General features: G+C 37.0%; 1 protein-coding gene across 6 annotated transcripts; it reads left to right on the top strand.

The window, feature by feature from the left end:
• LUC7L3 (LUC7 like 3 pre-mRNA splicing factor) lies at positions 1-27,463 on the top strand. 6 transcript variants are annotated; one of them, XM_075994465.1, is made up of 12 exons: positions 1-262; positions 13,666-13,732; positions 16,738-16,777; positions 17,291-17,435; positions 17,955-18,029; positions 19,243-19,347; positions 20,219-20,380; positions 20,992-21,275; positions 21,831-21,991; positions 25,262-25,402; positions 25,508-25,613; positions 26,957-27,463. In XM_075994465.1, exons 1-12 carry the CDS (start codon positions 164-166, stop codon positions 26,988-26,990), a joined length of 1,419 nt encoding a protein of 472 aa, XP_075850580.1. In that variant the 5' UTR covers positions 1-163; the 3' UTR covers positions 26,991-27,463. The 6 variants fall into 6 exon arrangements, with proteins under 6 accessions (XP_075850580.1, XP_075850579.1, XP_075850582.1 ...); XM_075994464.1 differs by having other exon boundaries at positions 25,508-27,463; XM_075994467.1 differs by lacking the exon at positions 25,508-25,613 and having other exon boundaries at positions 25,262-25,455.
• Positions 27,464-27,623: the final 160 nt, after the last annotated feature.

Below are 27,623 nucleotides of genomic sequence, written 5' to 3'. Positions count from 1 at the left end.
ATGCTGGGAGGGCGCCCGCGCGGCGGCCATTTTGTCTTATCGGCTTCTCAGTAGAGGAGGCTTTTCGGCCTTGGAGCGGGCCGGGGGGGTTGGCGACTGTGTCGCCGGCATTTTCGTTGGTGGGTGCCAGGGCTGGTGGGAGCAGCCGCCCGAAGAAAGCACCATGATTTCGGCCGCGCAGTTGTTGGATGAGTTGATGGGCCGGGACCGAAACCTCGCCCCGGACGAAAAGCGCAGCAACGTGCGGTGGGACCACGAGAGCGTAAGTCCCGCGGGCCTAGGGCCTGCGCCCGGGCGCCATGGGGGAGGGGAGCAGGCGCGGGCTGGGGCCCGCCGGGTCGCGGTGCGGTTTGGGGCCCGGGCCGCGCCGGGGTCGGGCGTCTGACCCGGTGGCCGAGGGAGCCGGGAGCACGGCCCAGGAGGGGGAGATTCAGCCCTGACCCGGGAGAAGGGGTGATTTGTTTTTGTTCTGGTATCGAGGAAGTCCGAGAGAGCCCTTGGTAGAATTGGAAAGCAACTTGATGAGGCGGAGAAACGCGGGAAAGGAAGGATAGCAGCATTTTATTACTCCTAGCGGCTTCGAGTTTTCACCTCATGAAATAGGGAGAAGGGCAAATTATCCCGTTATTTGGGTTGAGTGTCATATTTAGGCTAAAATTTCTGGCCAGAATTAGTGGTAAAAATCGTGGCGGTGTCTTAATTTCAGTGGTGCTTCAGTTTTGACGCTTAATATGGGAGAACAAATTTAAAAGTAGTGATAACTTGTTAGGGTTTACCGTGATTTACACATACTGTTTGTTAACATTGTGCTCTAATAAGTCCCACATACAGATGGTTGTCAGGTTTCCCCACACACGTATAACTTATTTGCTTCTCTTAACACTATGAGTAAAGGTAACTGTTACAACCCCAGTTTCACAGGTGAGACTTGAGAGGCTCGCGCAAAGTCTCTTGGCAAGTAAGTGGCGAAACTAAACCAAATCGTTCTGTTCACTTTCTATAATTCTATGAAACTGGTTCTCTGCAAATACTGTATTTCAAGTAGTTTGATCTAGTTTTGAACATACAGTATAACGTTTGTTTTAAATCTTACCCGAAGAGTAGATGGAGAATTTAGTTTTACTTTCTGGTTACAATCAAACATAGTAAAAGTTAAAACAGTTGCTAACGAAAATAAGAAGAAATAGTTCAGCAGAAATGCTTTTTTAGAAAATTAGTTGCTTGCTTCATTTAAACAGTGTTTGGTTAGAGTAAAATTTCTCTTTTGCAGCGCATGAAAACAAGTTACTGCTAGGTGAATCCTTTTAATACCTTAAAAAATGTGTTTGACTAGAGGTGTATTGGGTGCTACCTGATTCCAAAGCAGTATGAAGTGTTCTTAGAGTAGAATTCCTTGTAGGCTATCTGTCAGATTCATTCACACATTTGTCATTGATTTAGAAATGTGAATCTTTTAAAGAGGTTTTTTTTTTTGGCATTTGGGTTTTTGCCTCCATCACTTTAGGAGACTTAAGAGTAACTTATCTTGATCCTCTTTCTTTTCTAGGGGTCTTTGTCGAAATGAAGTAACTTTTTCAAAAATTTTTGCCACCTCACTCAGTAACCTTTAGATCTAAGCTTCGCAAAGGTTAAAAAAAGGAACATTACAGCCATTCAGCTGATGTGCAAAAAGGACATTTGTGTATTTGGGGTTCAAGAGAAACATGCTTTTGATTGCACTGCTCATCAACTGGAGCAGCCTTATGTCTCTACCTTTTGGTTTTTTTTTTTTTTTTACCTTTTGGTTTTGAAGATGTGTTGTGAAAAAACTTTTCTTTGCAGTAGTAATTTATTGCCATATTACATTGTATGTTTATGACTTTGTAATGATGAGGCTCTCAGAATAGCAATTTAGGTTTTATGTCATCTCAGCCATGATCTGCTTTCCTTTCAGTTTTAGTGCTTTTTACTGATTTTAACTTTTAGTATTTGTCACCAAAATATTTCATACCTTTAATGACCCATTGCACTTCATTCTAGATGCAAACATCTTAAGTCAGTTACTAGCATTTCAGATTCATGTCTATAAGGAAAAGGTTAGTGGTGTTGACTGGGAACAAAGCACATGGCTTCTTCTAAGTAAGTGGAATTGTAGGGTATAATAAAGCTGGGGAAGCTCACGATACCATTTCTGGGTCATTTGCATATTCTTTTTCTGTTGGCTGTTAGCACTAATCCTGGAGGGATGAACAGGCTCATGTGTTTGTTGTAAAGCATTCACCATCACTGTAGCCTAATACTTCAAAATGGTTTTGCATTCTTATTCTATCTAGAAATTGTTCTTAGCCACACTTGCATAGGAAAAGCCATTTCAGCTGAGCAAGTTCCTTCTCTTTCCTTTAGAATAGGGATGAATAAATATCTCCCAAAAGGAAGCAACAGTATATTAAAACTCCAGTTGCTGTGGCATTTTTAGATGTTTAACAATTAAAATGGAAACTACCTTAGTGTTGAAAGTAGTCCCAGGTAGCAGTATTTGACCTGTTGTTTTAAATGCAAATTTATGTATCTTACTCCAGAGAGAGTCTAATTCTGTAGGTCTGGAGTGAGGTGCATAGCCCAGAAATCTGCATTTTTAAAAATGGCTCCTTTAGGCATTCTGAAGTTTGTAAACTGCTTCCTGACTCATCCTGATTAGTCCTGGACTTTTCACTGTACAGATGTGCACAATTAAATTGTAATTGATATTACTTTGGTAGATGTTAATACTGTACTTTTTCCTCCCTTCATGATCCATGATGTGTGAGCAAGTGGCTCTTGGGGAAGCTCAGTTTTAAGTGAAGGATGCATCTGATGCAAATCATCGACCATTTTTTAGTAATGATGTGTATGTAACCATCACCGAGGTCGAATCTTGAAAATGCTTTTCTGGAGTCAATACAGGCATTTCCAGCTTCATAGATTGCTACCTCTGGATCTGAGAGATAGAAAGTAGTTTTCAGATGAATTCAAATCAGCTTTAACACTGTTCCAGAGATTCATTGACACACACTCCTTGCCTTTTTTATTTTGTATTTGCTTGAGATTGTTGGGCTTTTTTTTTTTTTTGCATTAAGTAGTTTATATCTGCTTTGTTTGGTTAATCCTAAACAACCACAATGATGAGGAAAGCATATGATTGTAACTAACTGCTTAGGGTGAGTACCTTTCAGTTTGGGTCCACAGGGGAAGATTTCAGTGTTTGCCAGGAAGGCATTAGTTCAAATTGAGGCTTTTGCATTCTAGATCTCAGAAAATGAAATTACTTAATTGTTGACTTAACTCTGATCTGGTAATATCTGAGGTGATATTTCTTTCAACATTTATGAAACTCAAGCATACCCTCTGTTCAGTGAATGTTTAATAATTTATGAAGAGAATTGAACTAAATGTTCCTTCCTAAAATCTTTGGAATGTTAGATACTGTCATTGACACCGAAAAGTTGATTAGAAAAGGAAAACCAGTTAAGGCTTCTATCCACATTTTTACTTGTGAACTTTTTTTTTAAACTCTGAAAAAAGGGCTCAAAATTTGGGAGGGAAATTGGAAGCAAAAAAATGAGTGGTTATAGTGCATGACATCTGTTAAAATTAGTATTTTACTAGATAGTTTTCATTCAGAGAGTCACCAAAATGTTCTTTCTGTTGGAAATGTAGGCATTTCCTGCCTTATTCTATAGTACATGGTAAGTGTTAGCTTCTCAGAATTGCCAGAAGTCTGTGTGTTAATTTGTGTATATAACTGCTATTTGCTTTTTCTTCCCCAAACATACAGAATTAGAGTGAATAGAATAATGGATTCTCTATGTACCCCCACACAGTTCAAAAATATCAACATGTGATCATCATTTCCTCTATCCCTTCTATTCTTTTGAAGCAATTCTATTATTTCAACCTTAAAGACATCACTATGCACCTCTAATATAAGGACTTTAAAGAAAAACATAACCAGGGTACTCTTATCACACTGAAAATAGTAAGGTATTTCCTAAATATTTGGCTGCTTTAGGAAATATATGTGTGTGTATATTGTTATATATGTTACTAGACTAGACACAGAGGGAGAAGGCAGCCTAAGTCCCTAACACTTTTTTTTTTAACTAATACAGTGCTTCATTGTTTTATGAAATATTTTTAATTTTGTCATTGCATACTAGTAAGTTGGGGAAATTCTTATATTCATTTATACAATAAAAATGTATTGCTTGTACGGTAGATAAAAACAGAATAGTATAGATACAGCACTTGGCCCTACTGTGTTGGAACCGTCAGTGTGTTAGTAACAGATATGAAGGAGTAATGTGATAAAGTGTCACAATGGAAAAAAGTACAGTGGATCTTTGAAGAACACAACATGGGTTTGAACTTGAGTGAGTCCACTTGGATTTATTTTCAAAAGATATATTGGAATATTTTTTGGAGATTTGCAGCAATTGAAAAAATGCGCAGATAAACTACATAGCCTACAAATATCGAAAAAATTAAGGAAAGTTGGGTATGTCATGAATGCATAAAATATTTGTAGATGCTAGTCTGTTTTATCATTTACAACCATAAAATATTCACTGATCTATTATAGAAAGTTAATATTTCAAAACTTACATAATCCCTTACAGAAAGTATATGGCACCATTTGTAGTTGGGAGAACATAAAGATGCAGTATTAAATCATATTGCATAAAACTGACTGCAGTGCATAGTATACTCCTGTAATAATTTTGTAGCCACCTTGTTATTGCACTGAGCTCAAGTGTTGCCAGTTATCCCTATCAGCTTAAAAAGCCCTGTGATGCTAATCATCTACATGTGAGCAGTAAAAAGTGCTTTCTTGTGGTTCCTGCGTATCTTGGTTGTTTAGGATTAACCAAACAAAGCAGATATAAACTACTTAATGCAAAAAAAAAAAAAAAAGCCCAACAATCTTAAGCAAGTGCAAAATACAAAATAAAAAAGGCAAGGAGTGTGTGTCAATCTCTGGAACAGTGTTAAAGCTGATTTGAATTCATCTGAAAACTACTTTCTATCTCTCAGATCCAGAGGTAGCAATCTATGAAGCTGGAAATGCCTGTATTGACTCCAGAAAAGCATTTTCAAGATTCAACCTCGGTGATGGTTACATACACATCATTACTAAAAAATGGTCGATGATTTGCATCAGATGCATCCTTCACTTAAAACTGAGCTTCCCCAAGAGCTATTTGCTCACACATCATGGATCATGAAGGGAGGAAAAAGTACAGTATTAACATCTACCAAAGTAATATCAATTACAATTTTTTTTATTGAGACATAGTCTCACTCTGTTGCCCAGGCTAGAGTGAGTGCCTTGGTGTCAGCTTAGCTCACAGCAACCTCAAACTCCTGGGCTCAAGCAATCCTTCTGCCTCATCCTTTGGAGTAACTGGGACTACAGGCATGCGCCACCATGCCTGGCTAGTTTTTTCTATATATTTTTAGTTGGCCAATTAATTTCTATTTTTGGTAGACACGGGGGTCTCACTCTTGCTTGGGCTGGTTTCGAACTCCCGACCTTGAGTGATCCTCCTGCCTTTGCCTCCCAGAGTGCTAAGATAACACTGTGCCTGGACTGAATCTTTTTATTAAAATTCTTTTATGGCCGGGTGCAGTGGCTCATGCCTGTAATCCTAGCACTAGTAAATAGACAACATGTAAACTTAGGGTATCAAATACTATAAATATATTTTCTCCTTCTGATTTTCCTTTTTTTTTTTTTTTGAGACAGTCTCATTTTGTTGCCTAGGCTAGAGTGAGTGCCGAGGCATCAGCCTAGCTCACAGCAACCTCAATCTCCTGGGCTCCAGTGACCCTACTGCCTCAGCCTCTTGGGTAGCTAGACAGGCATGCACCACCATGCCCAGCTAATTTTTTGTATATATATTTTTAGTTGGTCAATTAATTTCTATTTTTAGTAGAGACGGGGCCTCTCTCAGTCTGGTTTTGAACTCCTGACCTCCAGTAATCCACCTGCCTCGGCCTCCCAGAGTACTAGGTCTTTCTCAATTTCTTAATAACATTTTCTTTTCTCTAGCTTTTTTGTAAGAATGGAATATATAACACATATACAAAATAAGTGTTGGCCGGGCGCTGTGGCTCACGCCTGTAATCCTAGCTCTTGGGAGGCCGAGGCGGGCGGATTGCTCAAGGTCAGGAGTTCAAAACCAGCCTGAGCAAGAGCGAGACCCCGTCTCTACTATAAATAGAAAGAAATTAATTGGCCAACTGATATATATATAAAAAAATTAGCCGGGCATGGTGGCGCATGCCTGTAGTCCCAGCTACTCGGGAGGCTGAGGCAGAAGGATCACTCGAGCCCAGTTTGAGGTTGCTGTGAGCTAGGCTGACGCCACTGCACTCACTCTAGCCTGGACAACAAAGCGAGATTCTGTCTCAAAAAAAAAAAAAAATAAGTGTTGATTGACAGTTAATGTTATCAGTGAGGCTTCCAGTCAACAGGCTGTTAATCGTTAAGTTTTGAGGGAATTAAAAATTTATACTTAGATTTTCAGTGGCTGGGGGGGGGTCAATGTCTTAATCCATTCATATGTAATAAAATTAAAGGCATGGAAATGATAAGAAATGGTGATCATAGCACAGCTGACACATAAAACTACATGTTGTCAGGGACTGAATCTTTTTGTTTTTTTTTTTTTGAGACAGAGTTTCACTCTGTTGCCCAGGCTAGAGTGCCGTGGCCTCAGCCTAGCTCACAGCAACCTCAGACTCCTGGGCTCAAGTGATCCTACTGCCTCAGCCTTCTGAGTAGCTGGGACTACAGGCACAAGCTACCATGCCGGGCTAATTTTTCCTATATATTTTTAGTTGGCCAATTAATTTCTATTTTTAGTAGAGATGGGGTCTCACTCTTGCTCAGGCTGGTTTCGAACTCCTGAACTTTTGAGATCCGCCCACCTCGGCCTCCCAGAGTGCTAGGATTACAGGTGTGAGCCACTGCACCTGGCCATAAAAGAATTTTAATAAAAAAAATTCAGGCCAGGCCCAGTGTTATCTTAGCACTCTGGGAGGCAGAGGCAGGAGGATCACTCAAGGTCAGGAGTTCGAAACCAGCCTGAGCAAGAGGAAGACCTCGTCTTTACTGAAAATAGAATTAATTGGCCAACTAAAAATATATAGAAAAAATTAGCCAGGCATGGTGGCGCGTGCCTGTAGTCCCAGCTACTCGGGAGGCTGAGGCAGGAGGATTGTTTGAGCCCGGGAGTTTGAGGTTGCTGTGAGCTAGGCTGATACCATGGCACTCTAGCCTGGGCAATAGAGTAAGACTCTGTCTCAAAAAAAAAAAATTCTTTTATTAAAAATTATCTCTTTGGGGGTTTATCTCTTTTCAACTGTCAGCTAAAAGAAAGACATTTGCTTATAGCCTATTATAATTAGAATTAAACTTAGTGGTAGAAGTGACAAAAGACTACAGGGTGAATTATTTTTTCTCACCAGTAAAATTTCCAGGCATTCTTGCATTTTAAATTAACACATGTATATGACAGTTGAGATATTGCAGTAATACTTTATTTGAAACTACAATAAGGTTGTTGATAGGTTCTTGGAAACTGCAACTTTAAGCAAAATGACCTATAATAAAACCAGTTTTATTGTAGGCTAATTAATATAAACAAGAGTAAGTTCCTGTGGCGTATTTCTGGTCACAAAAACATTGCCAAACTTCTTAGTAAGGACCTTACAAAATTAAATATCGAAATGTGAGCTACACATACATTTAAGAAAGATTAATAAAAAAAGAGAGATTAATAAAAACAAGACAATGATTTACTCAATTTTTGGTGAATCAGTGCTGGCAGTTGTGGTGGCTTAAGTCAAGGAATAAATGTAAAGTGAAAATTGTAAGAAACAACTACCACCCCACAGTTTAAAAATAGTCACGTGGTAGGCTCACTGACTGGTTTCGGACCGCATCGTTTATTGTTGTGCGTTTGTGTGATTATTGTATACTTTATGAATTTTTATTTTACAATAATTTGCATTCATTTCTTTTCCAACTTATTCCAGTTCAGGGTTGCAGGTGGCCGCAACCTGTTCCAGCAGCTCAGGGCGCAAGGCCAGAACCAGCTGTGGACAGGATGCTCTTCTATCAGAGGGCACACTCGCACACCCACACTGACTGGGATTATTTAGACACACCAATTCACCTTCTGTGTGCAGCTTTAGATATGGGAGGAAACCGGAATACCAGAGGAAAACCCACACAGACATGGAGAGAACTTAATTTGCAAGCTCCACATAGTGATCCTAGATGGAAATCAACTTTTTTTCCTTCAGGGTTATAACAGAATGAAGTTATTGGAGGACTGGCTGTATGTAGTAATTAGGATTAGCTATTTAAATTTATTTAAGTCCCTGTCAACAGATTTACTATTGCCAACATGAGTTATATTTCCTGTATGTTTGTATGTAGTTGTTTTTTTTTTTTTTGGAGACAGGGCCTCTCTGTCACTCAGGCTGGAGTGCAGCGGTACATTCATAGCTCACTGTAACCTTGAACTCCTGGGTGTAAATGATCTTCCCACCTCAGCCTCCCAAGTAGCTGGGATTATAGGATCACACCACCATGCCCACCTAATTTTTAAATTTTTTGTAGAGACGGGGTCTCACTGTGTTGCCCAGGTTGGTCTCAAACTCCTGGCCTCAAGTGGTCCTCCTACATTGGCTTCCCAAAGTTCTGGGCCCTGGCGTGTTACCAGTGTTTAGACTATCAGAATTAGACATTGAATAAATGCATTATCTTTTGTAAGTAGTTTAACAAAAATAATGCAGACTGCATTGAAAATATATGATTAGCTCAAGGGAGAATTACATTGCTTGCTCTTGGGTTTCAATAGGTACAGAAAGACAGAAACATTGAGATAGATGTTCTTAGTGTACTTTTGTAATTGGAAGAAATCGATAATCAGAATTGAGAAATACCTATGTTAAAAGAAGTGAATGCTAGTAAAAAAGGGCACTGTTAAGATGCCTTAGCATTTTCCCAGTTAAATATTCATACTGTACTTAAATCCCCCAATATGTGTCTTCCTTACATTAAATAATGTTCTCATTAGAGATTGATTCCATTTGTATAAGACAGTTGATTTTACTGTTTTATGTTTTCTGAGTTTAGAATTAAAATTGCTTTTTATGAAAGGAAACATGCTTGCTATTAAAGATTCAAATTTAACAGATGTAAAAAAAATCTGTTCTTGCTCCTTTCCCCATTGCCAAGTCCTTCCCCAAGACAACTTAAAAATTGGTATGTGTTTCCAGACCTTTCCTAATAATTTACAGACATATAATTTTTGATTTTTTTTTTTTTTTACAACATTTTCACTTGTACTGTGGGATTTTTCCTTGTTGGTACATATGAATCTACCTTATTTAACTATTTGTTTCCTGTTGGATATGTAGATTATGTCTGATTTCTCTTGCTGTTGCTAACTAAGCTGCAGTGAATATTCTAGAATGTATATCTGAGCCACTTGTAGGACAGGTTCCTAGAAAGATTAAAGGAATACACATTTTACATTTTGGTGAATGCTGCCCAGTTGTCCCTGGGCCCTGTAGTATTTGGAGTGTCACTTTCCCATCAGTGTATCTAACACCAGATATTTTAATTTTTTGGCAATTTGACTGTGTTTTAAATGGTGGAAACTTGCAATTAAAATTTTCTAGTCAAATTTCCAAGATTGATTATGTTTCTGATGAGATTGAGCTCTTCTGGTAATTGATGTTGCCTTACACTTATTAAGAGGATAAATCATGATTATGTTAAGAGAATTCTAGCATCCCCTCTGTGATGTTTATGCCTCCCATCTTTGGTTATTAAGTTGCTAGGTCCATGGTGGACATTTAATAAAGACTTGCTGAATAAAAGGCTAAGTGAATGAGTGAATTAGTACATATTTAGAGAGTTTGCAAGATTACTAATTTGTAATAAAGGCTTATATCTTTTAGGGGGTCACTATTAAATGCTTATTGCTAGTATTCCAAAACTTGAACAATTGGCATGATTATATCCAAAAGATACTAATTCTCTTGGTTGATTTTTTTTTTTTTATTGGCACTGATGGCTTTAAGTACCCAAATATGCATGTACTGCCGATCTTTTTTTATATACATATATATATACACACCTTTTTATATATTTTTTATTTTTTTGAGGCAGAGTCTTGCTCTGTCGCTCCGGCTAGAGTGCAGCGGCATCATCATAGCTCACTGCAATCTCAGATTTTTGGGCTAATGTGTCTTCCTGCCTGAGCCTCCCAAGTAGCTGGGACTACAGGCAGGTGCCACTACGCCTGGCTAATTTTCTATTTTTTTCAGAGAACTGGGCTGGTCTTGCTCAGATTGGTCTTGAACTCCTTACCTCAAGCAATCCTCCACCTTCTAGAGTGCTAGGATTACTGAAGTGAGCCTGCTTGGGGGTCTCTTGTTAATATTTTTAGTTGAACATCCTCAATCCCTGTGGAGAGTTAAAAGAAGCAGTCTAAATAGCTAGAGTTTATTGGATAGAGTAACAAATTTGATGTGCCATTAAATGGTCAAGCAGTATCTTGAGAGGGAAAGAGCCCGTGGAACTGGATTTAAATGGATTCTGTTCTGGATTCTCTTAGTAGCTGGATGTGTTCAGGCAGGTCTTGTGTTTGATTTCAGTTTTCTCCACTCAAATGGGGTGATTAAACTAAATTTGATAGCTCCTGGTTAGTCCACAGACAGGCATGTCTTATTTGGTCTACTCTGCATAGCACCTAAAGGCATCTTAAAAATTAATTGGTAGTATTTTAAAAATAAGGATAACTCACCCTTTTCTCCCAGTTTAACACATGTATATGGTTTTGATCTTCATAATCACATGGGAGATATTTATTACCTCCTTTTTTTTTTTTTTTTTTGAGACAGTCTCACTTTGTTGTCCAGGCTAGAGTGAGTGCCGTGGCGTCAGCCTAGCTCACAGCAACCTCAAACTCCTGGGCTTGAGTGATCCTTCTGCCTCAGCCTCCCGAGTAGCTGGGACTACAGGCATGCGCCACCATGCCCGGCTAATTTTTTTTATATATATATCAGTTGGCCAATTAATTTCTTTCTATTTATAGTAGAGACGGGGTCTCACTCTTGCTCAGGCTGGTTTTGAACTCCTGACCTTGAGCAATCCGCCCGCCTCGGCCTCCCAAGAGCTAGGATTACAGGCGTGAGCCACAGCGCCTGGCCAATTACCTCCTTTTTTAATATGAGGGAATCAAGGCAGAATTACAACTTGTGTTTCTTTCCTTTTTTTTTTTTTTGGAGACAGAGTCTCACTTTGCTGCCCAGGCTAGAGTGAGTGCCGTGGCCTTAGCCTAGCTCACAGCAACCTCAAACTCCTGGGCTCAAGCAATCCTCCTGCCTCAGCCTCTCGAGTAGCTGGGACTACAGGCATGTGCCACCATGCCCAGCTGATTTTTCTATATATATTAGTTGGCTAATTAATTTTATTTATAGTAGAGATGGGGTCTCGCTCTTGCTCAGGCTGGTTTCGAACTCCTGACCTCAAGCAATCCGCCCAGCCCGCCTTGGCCTCCCAGAGTGCTAGGATTATAGGCGTGAGCCACCGCACCCAGCTGCAATTTGTTTCTATAGCAGATAAATGGCAGCCAGGATTTGAACTCTACATCATGTTGCCTCTCCAAAGCGTACCTGTTTCACCCTTGACTGTTTCATACTTTTATGTGTCTTTTCACATTTGCTTCAATAAGTACTATGTAGCTATTTTCTAGAAACACTTGAAGTTTGTATGTGGCTATATTTTAAGAGTCAGGAGGGAGAGTAGAGAAGTGTTTATTCCTCTTGTTTTAATGAATGAGCCTTTCTGAAGATCAATAGAGATTGTGGCTTGACCAGTTTATACGTAAGAGGGAATAATAGTCTTACGTTGGTCATGATGACAACAATAGCAGTCTTATTGAAAACCATAAAATTAATCTTTAGATAAAATCTTCTCTAAAACCCTAGAATATACTTCTGTAAAAGTGGGAAATAGAAATTAAAATGACTGTTTAAAGGTAAAATGCACAGTAATAGTCAAGTTTTATGTCTACGAGAGCTGCACACAAAATTTTGTGTTTCAAGATCATTATATAACCGTATAGTTTACAGCTATCGATAATGGCAGATTGTGGCAGTAACTTTACTAAACACAGTTTTGTGAAATTTGTTAAGTAATTGTTGGGTCTGTGGAACCAGGGTTAATGTAATAGTCTGAAAGATTAGGCCACAGTGAAAGTGGCGTACTCTTCGCTCCATCTTGCCTCCCCCAAATAAAGAAATTATTAAATATTTTTTAAAAATTGAATACTAGCATTGGTATTTTATTGTGACACACCTAAAGTGAATGCAAAGTTTAACAAATTAGAATTAATTTTAGTTTTTTTTTAAAAAGATGGTGTCACTGTGTTGCCCAGCTAGAGTACAGTGTCCATTCAGGGGGACAGTCATATAGCCTCAAACTTCTGGGTTCAAGCAGTCTTCCCACTTTACCTTTCCAAGTAGCTGGGAGTACAGGCATGTGCCACTGTGCCCAGCTGCAAAGAGTAATCTCAAAAATCAAATATTAGAACTTCTAAAGAAAGAAAATAGTATAAAGATACTAAGACATAAGGTTATGTCAGGATAATCTTGGCATAAAACTAAATCTGTTGTTTAGGGACTGTTTAGATATGTTTTATGACTTTAGCTCTCTGGATGCAGCTTATGGGACCACATTGCTTCAAATGAGTGTAAAGCCTTTGAGGCAGAAAGCAGTCTTTTCAGATTTACCATCCAGTCCTAAGTGTCTAGAAAGAACTCTCAAGTTTAAATTTAACACTACCTTTTCTTTCATATGTCATAGTTGTGCATTGATAATCCACGTAGTAATGATGAAGTTTTATGTGAAGGGAGAGAGTGATGCTTTGGAATTCTGATTTACATGGTTTGGTTTGCAGTGTTACAGAATTAAATACAGAATAGAGCAGTTTTGGACTGTATCTGAAGGAGTTAACAGTAGTACCAATGGGGAGAATTAAATGTTGGTTTCATATTAATAGTTTTCCCCCCATATCCCACCAAGAGTCATTCAATAAAGTGTTGGCATGTATGAAACTATCCAGTACATTTTATGGTGTATTATAAGATCTTTAAAAATTTGGAACCGAGTTGCTTTAAATGAGTGTTATCTGTAATTTAGACAGTGATTTCCAAATCCTAATCTGTAAATAGGTTCTAGTCTGTTAAATAAATAGAATAAGAATAGTGTAGGGTTTTTTTAATATAAAGATTTCCCTTTATTCTGGGATGTCTTTCCCGTATTTGTTTTTGCTACTGGAGAACCAACAGGTGGCAGTTAGAAATATTTATTAATAGTAGAAAATATTGGTAGGTAATTCTGTCAGTACTGCACATCTATTCTTTTATTGAAATTTGGAAGTCTAAGAGTCACTAATTTACCTAGTTTATATGATTCAGCAAATGAACTTGTTCTTATATTTGATTGAAAGATATATACATGAAGAAATTAGACAATAGTTATGTGGCACCCTTTACCAAAATAGCTTTAAAACTGAGCAATTTAAAAAAATTAAGTGCCTTTGTTTTTTTTCCCCCCACTAGGTTTGTAAATATTATCTCTGTGGTTTTTGTCCTGCGGAACTGTTCACAAATACTCGTTCTGATCTTGGTAAGTGAATTTTCTGTGTATCTTTTATCAAATTTATGACTTTAAAAAAAACTGGTCCTTTGTAGTTCCTGTTTTTTTTCTTAAAGTTTTGCTAAGTAATTTCTTGGCTTAGGTATTTATGAATGTGTTAATAAATGTCAGTTTGATTAAACATGGTGGCTTAATTAAACATACATGTCTATTTCCACTCCCTCCCAAAATCTCACTAAAATGAAAATTTTTAAAAGATGTAAATGGAAGAGGAGATAACATTAGAGATGTCAGCAAATTTTTGGAAGATGGCAAGTGGATGGAGGAGTAGCAGCAAACTCAACAGAGCAGAGAAGCCTGTACCCTAAAAGCCTGCAGAAGGGGATACTAAACAGAAGCAAGTGTTTGATCAGCAGAACGCTGGACAGGCTCAGGATTTGGAGGCACCAGGTACCACAGAAGGCAGGGTTGAGTCATGGGTCTGAAATTAAGAGAGATTAGTCTAGTTCAGGGTTTTTCAACCTTGACATTATTAACATTTTGGGCCAGTTTTTTTGGGAGCTGTGCCATACATTGTGGGATGTTTAGCAGCATCCCTGGCCTCTACCCACTAGACGCCAGTAGCACATCCCGTTGTGACACTTAAAAATGTCTTCAGACATTGCCAGAAGTCCCCCAGAGTTCAAAAGTGTTCCCATTTGAGAGCCACTAGTCTAGGTTGTCCTGTATATATGTTGATTTTACCTCCCCTACCCCTATATCTCAGGAAAATACAGGTTTATTTTCTGGAGAAATTGAACTGGAGAGACTCTAGTTCATCTGAACCACAAAATACAAAAAATAATTGACTATTTTCTCAATTCTCTCAAGGATGATACATAACTAGTATCATTCCAGATACATTAAAGAAGTTAATTCATTATGGTACAATGTTTGTTTTAGAGCATTAGGGACGCTTTAGGGCCAGGAAAGTCTAGATCTTGTGATTGCAGAGATAGCACAGATCAGCAGCAAGTAAAAATAAGACTGTAAAAGAGATGAAATGAGTCTGTATTCTTAATATGAGGCTGTCCTCTACCCCGTTCCTAGAAGGATACAGCCAGATGTTTTTCCCCAGGCAGAAGAAAAGAGGATTCTTATCTAGAGAAAGTAAACAGTTCCAGAGAAGTGACCTCTACAGATACTGACCTTTGGGGAATCTCTTAAAGTCTTACTGCCTGGTTTTCCTATGGTGAAGCAATAGTTAACAAACCCAGCCGATCCATAGTAACTTCCACTCAGATCTTGGAGGTTTATTTTAAAAACCAGTTGCCAGCCAAGGAGCACCAACCAGACATTTGAAGAAAACCTTCCATGTGAGAGATTTACCAAAACCAAAAGAGAGAGAAAAACTTAGTGGAATTAGAGATAATGGGCAAGACAAAAGAAAATTTTAAAAATCATAACTAAATTTAGTATCTTCAGAGAAATAAGAGAAGATACTGCATTCATCAGAATTGGATCCATAAAAAGGGAACTTTTGAAAAATAAAAAGCACTTAGAAATTACACCTGGAGAAATCTGAAATAAAATCACTGGAAAGATGTGAAAATAAAATCAAAATCAAATGCTGGAACGTTGGGCAATAGGATAGAAAAGATAATTTTTTAAAAAATTAGGGAACTCTAATACCCAATTAGTAGTTCTGGACAGAGTAAGCAGAGGGGGAAGGAAATGACCAAAGAAATAGCTTAAGAAAAAAAATTATAGTACTGAAGGCCATCAGTCTCTAGATTGAGCAGATCCTACAAGTGGTCTTGACAGTGAATGAACAGGATCCATACCAAGGTATAGGATTATGAAATTTCAGTACACCTGGGATGTGAGGGGATGTGTAAGTCACAGGCTTATGAATCTGAATGGCCCAAGACTGGTGATTAGCAATGCAGGAAGCTTGAAGACTTTGGGGAAAAACACCCTCAGGGCTCTGAGTGAAAATATTTTTGCCAACGTTAGTTTTATAGTCAGACATCAAAGTATGAAGTGAAAAAAGGCATTTTCAAACATACAAGATCTCAACAAATTTATCTCCCATGGACCTTTTCTCAGGAACTCCACCAAAATGTGCAAAACTAAGAAGGAGCGAAAAACAAGAGAATCTAGGAAAACTCATCCAGTACAAAGCAGAAAAGGAATTCATCAGGATGGCAACTCTTTAGTGAGCTTAGAAAATGAGTATCCCTGATTGAAGTAAGACGGAAAGTTCATGGAAGAAAATGAAACTGATTATCTGATGTATTTTGAGTTTTAAGGGAAATTAGTATGAGAAAGTTTCTATAGCTGAGTTGAGTGTTTAAGAAGAATTTTAAAATAGATACATAGAAAACTAAACAGATGAAAAAATTTCATGAAAAGTGTATCAGAAGTATCACATAATGCACCTTTTGTTTGGCCTGACAATGAACAGTACTTGCATAGTTGAACTATAAACATTGGATGTTTGTTTAACCTAAAATTTAAATGTCTAAGATTGATAAACCAAGAAAAAGAGAAATAAGCATAAGCTTGAGAAACATGAGATAAAGTCCAACAGAAACAGCTAACAGTGAAGTTGGTTGCTTTTTGAAGGTGGGCAGGAGTAGGACTAGGGTGCTAGTCTTGTGCTATTTGACTTTATCTGGAGGTATTTGAAAATAATAAAATGTCATTGATGGTTCAGACCAGTGGTCCACCCGGGCAGAGTTTTCTTTGGTGGCAATAAGGAACAATTTCCTTCCTCCTTACCCTTTTTTTCCTGCCTTTTTCTCTCCTTCCCTCCCTTCTGTTTTTATCCTATAGTTGCTCCCTATTGTATTAACCTTGAAGACTGAGGAGATCACTTTTCACGTGCTATTTGGTCATAATGCTTCATGGTTCAGTAGGATCACTTTAGTTGTCTACAGACTGCTTAGTGATAAAATACGTCTTTTTCTTTTTAAAAATCAAAATTTTCTTTTTTTTGGCAAGAAAAAAATGCTAATGTCATGAATAATTTATATCTTCTTTTCTTCCCCTAGGTCCATGTGAAAAAATTCACGATGAAAACTTACGAAAACAGTAAGTAGTTGTGCTTTTTTGTCATTCCCCCCCCCCCCAATCAACATTTGGTTTAAAGGGGACAAGGGTTGAAGAAATAATTGAAATTAAGCAAAATGAATGTCTGAGAGAGGTCTAGTCACTAGCTGGGGATGGTAATAAGGTTATATGGCTTCAGTAATGATACCATTAACCACCATATGAGGTACATACTTACACGCCAAGCTTTTTTTCTGCGTGACAGTTGCTTTTTAACAGCCACGATTTTATAGATAAGACTTGTACCAGGTCCAGAGTCAGAGATCTAGTGTAGTGATAGAGCTGGTGGTCAAACCCTTTTGTAAACCTGTGCTCTAAACCAAACATAATGATCTATATTGACTTCCCTGGTGGCAACCAGAAATTCACTTCATATGCTTCCGGTTTGCTCTTTAGCCTGAATGCCGCAGTCATTGAGACTGGTTAAGATAGAGTATATGAGATGTAATGGATAAATGTTTGGAAAGTAGTGCTTGTTTGTTCTCATTTTATTAGGTATGAGAAGAGTTCTCGTTTTATGAAAGTTGGCTATGAGAGAGATTTTTTGCGATACTTACAGAGCTTACTTGCAGAAGTAGAACGTAGAATTAGACGAGGCCATGCTCGTTTGGCATTATCTCAAAACCAGCAGTCCTCAGGGGTAAGTATGAAATGAATTTACAGTGTTCATAAAGCATCCGTGTTCTCTGGAGACTCAGAGACCTCCCTAATACTTTTGAAAATGTCTTCTATTACTTTGTTCTTTTAGAATGATTTAAAACTTAAAGGCATTCATTTTTTTTTCAGTCTTTATTAGTAACATTGATTTTGCTAGTCATAAGATTTTTGTGTTAAATATCAGTAACTGACAAAATATGTAATTGACTAGAAATTGAAGGTAATTGAATTATCCTTTTGATTAAACATTTTAGATTAAATACAGATTAAATATTTAATATTAATATTAAATTTAATGTTTAATATTAATATTAAATACAGATTAAAAGGACTAGTCACACCAAACATTAATGAGAATGTGGGCCAGCTGGAACTGCATACACTGCTGGTGAAGGTATAGAATAGTATGAATACTTTGGAAATAATAATGTATAGCATATAAGAGTTTGAATGTTTATCTTTGTAGATATTTGTTTGTGATATATTTTGTTGTCTTTAACAGGCAGCTGGCCCAACAGGCAAAAATGAAGAAAAAATTCAGGTTCTAACAGACAAAATTGATGTGCTCCTGCAGCAGGTGAGAATTATGTGCACTGATGTCAGAAACTACTAGGGACAGACACTTAACAAGCAGAAATATAAGGATGGCAAATAGGAAAAGATGCTCAATATTATTAGTCATTAGGGAAATACAGATTAAAAGGACTGGTCATACCAAACGTTAGTGAGAATGTGGGCCAGCTGGAACTGCATACACTGCTGGTGAAAGTATAAAATAGTACAACTACTTTGGAAAATAATTTGTTTCTTAAAAAGTTAATAATAATGCTGGCCAGGCCTGGTGGCTCACACCTATAATTCTAGCACTTCAGGAGGCCAAGGCAAGAGGATTGCTTCAGCCCAGGAATTTGAGACCAGCCTGGACAACATGGTGAGACCTTGTCTCTGCAAAAAATTAAAAAATCAGCTGGTTATGGTGGCATGAACCCAGGAATTCAAGGTTGCAGTGAGCCATGATAACATTACTGCACTCTAGCCAGGATGGCAGAGTGAGCCCCCTTCTCTATGCTCCCGCCCTCCCCCCAAAAGTACCATAAGCCATTCCTGAGTATTTACCCAAAAGAAATGAAAACATTTATGTACACAAAGACTTGTACAAGTCTTTATTTATAATAGACCAAAAAAGAAAAAAAAACAAAAAACATTAGAAACAATTCAAATACCCACCAGCAGGTAAATGAATAATTAAATTGTGGTGTATCCATATGTTGGAATATCACTTAGTGACAAAAATGAGTTAACTACATGCAACAGTATAGATGAATTTTAAAATAATTAGCCTGAGTGAAAGAAGCCAGACCAAAAAAGGAGTACAAACAGTATGATTCCATTTATATAAAATTCTAGAAAATGCAGACTAATCTATAGTGATGGAAAGCAGAAGAGTGGCTGCCTGAGGATGTGTATGGGTTTGAGGTTGGAGGAGGTACTGAAAAGAGGCCAGAGGAAACCTTTTGGGGAGTGATGGATATGTTCATTATCCATATGGTGGTGATGATTTTATGGGTATATACTTCTGTCCAGACTTACCAAGTTGTGTGGCATAAAAATGCATTTTTTTACCCATCAGTTAGACTCATTAAAAAAACCACAGGGGTAAATTAAACCCAAAGAGTCTTTAGTAAACAAAAAAGATGGAAAATAAACACTTAATACTAATGAAGTATGGGGACAAAAGAAAATAATTTGGTTAGAATTCTTGACTGTCTTTTTGCCCCTCACCCTTTCAGATTGAAGAATTAGGATCTGAGGGAAAGGTAGAGGAGGCCCAGGGGATGATGAAATTAGTTGAACAGTTAAAAGAAGAGAGAGAATTGCTTAGATCCACAACCTCGGTAAGTAACACCTCATTTTAAATCATCTAGCCTATTCATTATGAATTACTAGGGACCCATTTCTGTTTGAGAACTTTTGGAAACAACTTTTTAATGTCTTAAAGTGAAAGTCGTCAGACTTTTTCCTACAGGGCCATGTGGTAAATACTTTGTTTGTAGGCCACAAGGTCCCTGGGTGCTACTGAGCACTGCTTGTGTATCATGAACTCAGTATTAGATAATACCTAAATAAATGGGTGTGGCTGTTTTCCAGTAAAACTATATTTACAAAAACAGTCCTTTAGCGGCTAGCTTGCTAATCTCTGCCTTAAATCTTAAATATTTACTTGATCCTGGATTTTATTTTCAGTACCTATTTACCTTAGAAATTGGCACACATTGTCTCTAACCTTTTACTTTTAATATCTAAAACATGTACAATATACATGTTTTAGATATTAATGATAGTAGAATATAATTGGTCATTGGTTCTCTAGTATTGAATAGGATATGTTCTGATTATACTCAGTAAGTTCCTTAATGATATTTTAAAAATTTTTTATTTTTTTAACTAACTGAACTGAACAGAATTGAATCTATGCAAGAAATGAATTCAGTATAAAATAGGTAGTTTTCTGAAAGGTAGTTTAAAATTTTTAAGGTGACATTGGTGTTCAACAGTTGAACAGTGGGTCTCAGTACATTTCCTATATAATACGGCAGCTTGGTTGCTGTGCTTTCCTAATAGTTGACCAGTTTCTAATATTATTGCTTTGGGAAAATGGACAATAGCAATTCAGACACATTAGAAATCTGTTCTAAATGTTAACTACTTTTTGGGATTTGTTTCTCTTCCTTGGGTATTATTGTAATAACTGATTTATCATTTCAGACAATTGAAAGTTTCGCTGCTCAAGAAAAACAAATGGAGGTTTGTGAAGTGTGTGGAGCCTTTTTGATAGTAGGAGATGCCCAGTCTCGGGTAGATGACCATTTGATGGGAAAACAACACATGGGCTATGCCAAGATTAAAGCTACTGTAGAAGAACTAAAAGTAAGTTTCTTCTAAATATATATTTTAGCTATAGCTAAAAATCATGATTTTGGCTGGGCTCGGTGGGTCGACACCTGCAATCCCAGCACTCTGGGAGGCCGAGGCAGGAGGATCGCTCAAGGTCAGGAGTTCGAAACCAGCCTGAGCAAGAGCAAGACCTTGTTTCTACTAACAATAGAAAGAAATTAATTGGCCAATTAAAATTACATGGAATAAATTAGCCAGGCATGGTGGTGCATGCCTGTGGTCCCAGCTATTTAATATAGCTAAAAATTGATCACATGGAGATAGAAACCTCTCATTGATATTTTGCTGAAGTGTGTAATTACTTGAAGCACTGAGAATCCCTGTGAAATTTTACTATTTATTAAACTATGAAAGCACTTTATTTTCTTGATTCTATAAAGTACCAGAAATTGGGGAAGAATATTCCTGAGGATTTAGTCATGTAATGATATCTTGTGCACACATATGGTATTGGAATTTCTACATTTCCTTAAAGGGCATCAGCTTCCATAAGTTGGTCTACAAATTACTTCACATTAGGTGACCATTGTTTGGCATTGTCTTTAAGGTTACAGTTGTATAAAAATCCAACTTGATTTCCTTAGGAAAAGTTGAGAAAAAGAACTGAAGAACCTGATCGTGATGAACGTCTAAAAAAGGAGAAGCAGGAAAGAGAAGAAAGAGAAAAAGAGAGGGAGAGAGAAAGGGAAGAAAGAGAAAGGAAAAGACGAAGAGAAGAGGAAGAAAGAGAAAAAGAAAGGGCTCGGGACAGAGAAAGAAGAAAGAGAAGTCGTTCACGAAGTAGGCACTCAAGCCGAACTTCAGACCGAAGATGCAGTCGGTCTCGGGACCACAAAAGGTCACGAAGTAGAGACAGAAGGCGAAGCAGGTATGTAAAGCACCGAAGACAGCATTCAGCTTATAATGAATGCAATAAACAGTGGCAGTTTATTATGGTTATTCCTTGGAATTATACTTGGAAGCTCTTAAATATCTTGAAATGCTAGAATGAGAACTGAAGAGAGTGAGAGCTGAATCAGTGAATGGCTCCATCTTCAGGCAGCTGCTTTGCTGTTTCCCACCTGTATAGGAGATTTGACACAACCTTTTTAGGAAGTCAGTATACCTGACTTGAGTTTCTCACTGATTCTAAGAAGACATAAAATATTAAATCAACCATACTGTTTTAATTAGAGTTATAATTGAAGAGCCTTAAAGAACACAGTAATAACTATTTTAGCACTATTGAGATAAATTGAATTTCAAAAGATTTTCGATTCTTAAAATTTCTAATGTAATATGTTTTAGTAGTAGGTTTTATTCATTTGCTTTTTTAAGGGTAAGTTTTGCTTAACATTCGTTACTCAACAGTGTATATTTTTTAAGGTGTTTTCTCACTGTAATACCACCTGAAGTTGCCTTCCTTTTGTTTTAAATTATTAAGAAGTAGAGATCGACGGAGAAGCAGAAGCCATGACAGATCAGAAAGAAAGCATAGATCTCGAAGTCGAGATCGAAGAAGATCAAAAAGCCGGGATCGAAAGTCATATAAGCACAGGAGCAAAAGTCGGGACAGAGAACAAGATAGAAAATCCAAGGAGAAAGGTTAGTTCCTATGAAAATTCAGTTCATTAAGAGACTTTTCACACACTTTTCTCCAGACACAGGCAGAGTTCCATTTGAAGCATACTCTTTTTCATTTAAAAGGAACACCATTCAGTAGGAGACAGGCATTCTTTCCCCCCTTCTGCTTTGATTTGTGAGAATGACAGTTGGCCTGGTGTTTTCTTAGGGCATGTTAAAATCACATCCTTCGATTGCTAACCTGAAGATTTTTCATCTGGATTCTTTCAAGTATTGTGTTTCCTTTCAGGGTTATTAAGCTGTAGAATTTATTACCTTGGTTACTGGCTACATTTTTTTAAATTCACTGCAGTGTTCCATAATATGTCTTGTAATCTAAATGTATTTTGTTGCATTGATCTTTGTTTGCAACATTCATTTAACTCAGTAATTCTAAGTATCTAGAAGTTGAATACCTTACATGTGTCTTAACATGTTTGCTATTGAATCAACATGCTCTTTCACTTCTACTTCTTCCTTTAGTTTTTTGTGGCATACCAATAGCTGACTTGCTGTGCTATGAGCACTATTAATGGACTTTTCATTTTGTCTGGCATGTTTTCACAAGAATATTCTCATCTTTTAGCTTTTATTGAAAAATATTCTTTTAATTATCAGGGTCTCTTCCCTTTTCTTTTGTTTTCTCTGATTCTTTAGCATCTTTGATTTTGTATTGACACTGGGCTGTTCTGCTTTGCATGGTTTTAGGAATGAGGGAAGGGGCCTATTTCTGATTTTCTTAGCTCTGCTTGTTCCATTCTGTTCTGTCTTCCTGTCCATGTTTGATCCCCAACATTGGAGCTGCTGTTTGAGTTTATTATACTGGTCTTTTATGAAGTATTTATTTATTTTATTCTTTTATAGAACTATCCTAGTTTTTTACTGGATTGAGTTAGAACTAGCAGCATAAACAGTGGACATAGTTTTTGGCTTCTGCTTTTATTCTTAAATAAGTGGACCCTGTGTTTTAAAAATGTATTTGTTTTCCATTTATTGGCTTTTTCTATAACATGGAAAAATGTTAAAAAGTAAGAAACATTTTGACTTTCAGGAACTTCAGTACTTGCCATTCAAGTTCAGAAATTGCTTCTGTGATTCAAAAGGCAATCACTACCAAAGGTTAACTGACTTTGCATTTTAAGAACATTTTGCCCAATCTTTTTGCAAGACTTTCTGTGTAATATATTTTTGAGGTGAGGAGTCAATTCTCAAGAGCCAGATATGGATATCAGGTCAAATTAATCACTTCTCTTTTGAGAAAGTTTTTAGTCTTTTATATTCAGTTGTTACTTCAGTTGCTCTATTCTGTGTCATCATTTGTGCCACTTAAAATGGTTGGTTGGTCGGTTCTTATGGGTAAAAGCTAGCTATCCTTCATAACTACCTAAAATCAAAGTTAAGCAGTAAATGGCACTGGCCTGCCTAGAAACAGGCATATTTGTATAATTTCTGGGTAGAGTAAAAAAGTTGTCCTGAGTTGCTTACCTGTAATCCTAATGGTAAATGACAACATCATGGAATTTAGCTAAACTTTTATTTATGCAAAATAAGCTTGTTTAGACAGACAGGTTTTCTTGAATGAGACTTGGAGAAAGGAAAGAAGAAAACTGGATACCAAGAAAACTATATCAGGCTCGTCTTCATTGTAGAGTTATCTTAAACTGTAGGACCCACTTTCAGAAATGGTATGACTTACTGGATTTTGAAAATGCTGTGTATCCATCTAGATGCTCCTTAAGTATATAAATGACTGAAGATCTGGACCTTGGGCTAGGTATGAGTAGTAGCAGGCACTTGATAATGGCAAATGAGTAAGAACAAGTTCATTACTCCAGGTGCTGTGATGGAAGCAGTTTATCTAACTCCACAAATGAAAAGTGGTTTCTCACACAAAGCTATCTTATCAACCAGTTTAGGGTACTCTCTTTGTCAAGAGGGTTTCGTTTTTTAATCCATAGCCCTAAAATCCACCACACATTGTGGATGTCCTTAGGACTATTAAGATCTACCATATTTACATAGGGCAGAAGATAAGATTATTGGACTGACTACTAGTCCTCCACGGAGCAACAAGACGACTCTTCCTCACTGAAGCTACCTGTGCACCGGAGAAGCCCATAAGGCACAAAGGGAGGACTTTCCCACAAGGTCAGTTAGAGCATACTGTACTGGCACAGTTCCCACAGTGGACAGACAGGCATGAAGCAAGTCTTGCTGTTAACTACTTGGACATTGCTTTGTGTATTTTGCAAGTGTTGTGGACTGAATACGCTCCTTCACCTAAGATCTTTAGTTCTTACATTCTTTGAGTGGGTGCTTCTCCCATGCCATATTTTGTTTTCATGTCCATTCCTTTCCCAGTTATTTGGTGTTGTGTGTTAATAACTTTGTCCAGAAGCTGTGTGGAGGGTTTGGCTTCTCTTAAAACATCTTTTGGTCTTATAAACTATTGTTAGACCAGGTGTTCTTAGTTTTAAGGGGAAAAAATAATTTTTCCAGAAAGTTTATATTTTCTGTGGAAATCTTTTGTTAGGGAACTACTTGGAACTAAAAAAGCCTAGAATGTGCTTGCTCTATGTAATGCTTTTGCCTCTAGCCTGAGGGTTTTACACTTCCAAAGAAAGTAGTACAGGAAAAAGCTGAAATTTACTTTTTTCCATTCTTTTACAGCTGAGATGAATTTTAATTTTTCCTTTCGGAATAACAACTCTCAGATGGCATATATGTTGCTTTTCTTAGCAAAGCACAAAAGTTCAGTTGCTTAGATTTGGATTTAAGATCCATTTTCTTCCATTAAACTTGTCCTTCTTGGATACTCAAATATGTATATAAATAATTGTTTGTATTTTAAAATATGTATTAATTGGATAAACATGCCTGTTAAACATTTCAACCTTTTATACCTTTGGGAGTTATTAGTATTTTTACCCTTTCTAACTTAATAATTTAACATCACATGAACAGTATTATATACTGTCTTTTGTACTTTTCCTATTCTAATGTTCTTTACCCAAAATGAAATTTTATATCCTACTTTGTACTTAATAGCTTCTTACCAATTTGATTCCCCTTCCTGCCCTCTCCCTCCCCCTTAAACTACAAATTTTATCCCTTTGGTAAATTCACCAAACTGTTACTTGAAATCTGTGGGAAATGATTGTCTTTCATCTCTCAATTGTTTCACTTTTAAAAAATCATATCTTTATTGTATTTTACTTTAAAATCCATGGTCAATGTCTTCTTTTATGGCAGAAAAAAGGGGATCTGATGATAAAAAAAGTAGTGTGAAGTCCGGTAGTCGAGAAAAACAAAGTGAAGACACAAACATTGAATCGAAGGAAAGTGACACTAAGAATGAGGTCAATGGGACCAGTGAAGACATTAAATCTGAAGGTGACACTCAGTCCAATTAAAACTGATCTGATAAGACCTCAGATCAGACAGAGGTAAGTGTATTGTTTCTCACTTTGATTAGGGCTTTTTGTTACTGTTTGACAGTGCAGCGTAAGTATGCACAGATGAAGATGGAACTAAGCCGAGTAAGAAGACTTACAAAAGCATCTTCTGAAGGAAAAGACAGTGTAGTCCTGCAAAACATTTTGAGGTACATTGTTTTGTCTCAGCTATTTTGTAGCAGACTCGTGCCCCCATTAGTGTGCCTCTTTGGAAATTATTGCCCACGTTTGTAATGTAGTCGCCATTGAAAAGTTAATTATCCTTTTTTTAGGGATTTTGCTGTCATTTCTTTTTTTTTTTTAATAAAAAGGTTGAACTGCTTTTTTTTTCTTTTTGGTATTAAGTCCATCTTGTGTTGGTACATTGGCAGAGACATATGCTTTAAAACCTTAAATATTTCTGAGGCACATGTTGGACTACTTTGTTTTAATTAAACTGCTAGTATTTCTTTGTCAAGGATGTTTCTAGTTTTTTGCTTTATTGCCTTGCATTCTAATGCAGTTTGTTCTGTAACTCGAGAGCCAGTAGCATTGGATTGATGGAAGTGTAGGGTTTATGAATTATTGCAGCTGACTACCATACCTCACACAGCGTTGGTGTTGTGAGCGGCCCATGAAAAGCCAAATTAAAAATCAAGGATTCAGTCAAACTAAGCAGGTACTCATGCCAGGTACTCCTTTCTCTACCCACATCCATGTTTGAATGCTATTGCCTGTGATCTTTACGCTTAACTGTTGTGTATCTTTTTTGTTCTTTACAAGAAGCACAGAGGGGTTTTTGTGTATTGCGTGAAAACTTAAATGTTAACAGAATGGAATTTTTTTTCAACTGTATGTAGGGATGCAGTGGTGCCCAGAATTAGATATCTTTAAAGAATTTTAAGTACAATAAACACTTCATATTATTCGCCTTGTTACATTCAATGCAATTCTCAAGTCTTTCAGAGGTATGTGTTTAATATTTCCTACTGTGTAGGAGAATTTGCAGTCAGCCATAGGTATCTAGGAATAGTCATTGGCTGATACAATTAAAGCAGCAGTGAATAGCAAGGACAAACATCTTCAATCTGTGAAATACAAAGAACTGACACACTGTATGGAATAAATTTGGGTTTTTAAAGAACTATTAAAAGTCAGGTTCTGTAAGTGTTCTTAAAACCTACAAACTTGTTCATTCTTTGGGCTAGTGGCGTGGGATAAAATATTCCTAATGAAAGGAAGTACCACTTAGTTGATTTGTTGATGGCATTCCTTTTCTGGGAAAGCAATGTAGCATTTATGTCTATGTGAGCCATTCACACGTAGGCAAGCATACACAGGCACATGGCTTTAAGAACCACATTGATGCCTTGATTATTAAAAAGAATATAAACATTCCATATACACATGTTAATTATAATTAGCAGTTAGTGACTGGGCCAACACTTTGTCATAAAAATTAGCCTTTTACATGTTGTCTAATTATCATTTTTCCCCAAATTTTGCATTGTAGGACTACTGTTCGAAGACTTTTGGATGAATACTGAAAACGACATAAAGTGAAGATCGACATTAAATGAGGTGAAAGAAAGCTTATAGTGGCATAGAAAAAGTATAAAGCTCAGTTAGTATTTTTTTTTTTTTTTTTATTAAAAATTAATTCAGGACTGATGTGACCTACCAGATTTCAGAACATGTGTTAATAGTATATATGCCACTGAAAACTTAGGTCATGTATCATATTTTTTCTTTAAGACTTTTTAAGAAATATTACCTAAACATGTGGCTTGCTAAGTGTTTAATTGCAAGTTTTCATTCTTGGACTTTGAAAACAGGATAAAACATTAGTATTTGTTTGAATCAGCCTAAGTGGGATTCCATTTTTACAACTCTGCTATACTTAGCCTTTGGAATTAGAAGTAAAAATAAAGTATCTCTGCTTTCTGTTACAAAGTTGATTGTCTCTGTCATTGAAAAGTTTTAGTATTAATCTTTTTCTAATAAAGTTATTGACTCTGAACTAGTCCCTTGTTTTAAATATAACAGGTACGCTATTACTAGAGGTGTTGGTGTACAGTTTTATCTAATTTGTTATGTTTAAGACTAATTTTTATAGACTTTCTAGTTTAATGTTTTAAATAATGGTGCTTCAATTTTGGGTGGTTATGAATAAATTTGCA

Source organism: Microcebus murinus, chromosome 18 (assembly GCF_040939455.1).
Source record: "Microcebus murinus isolate Inina chromosome 18, M.murinus_Inina_mat1.0, whole genome shotgun sequence".
NCBI lineage: Eukaryota > Metazoa > Chordata > Mammalia > Primates > Cheirogaleidae > Microcebus > Microcebus murinus.
This window is presented reverse-complemented; position numbering and strand designations above follow the sequence as displayed.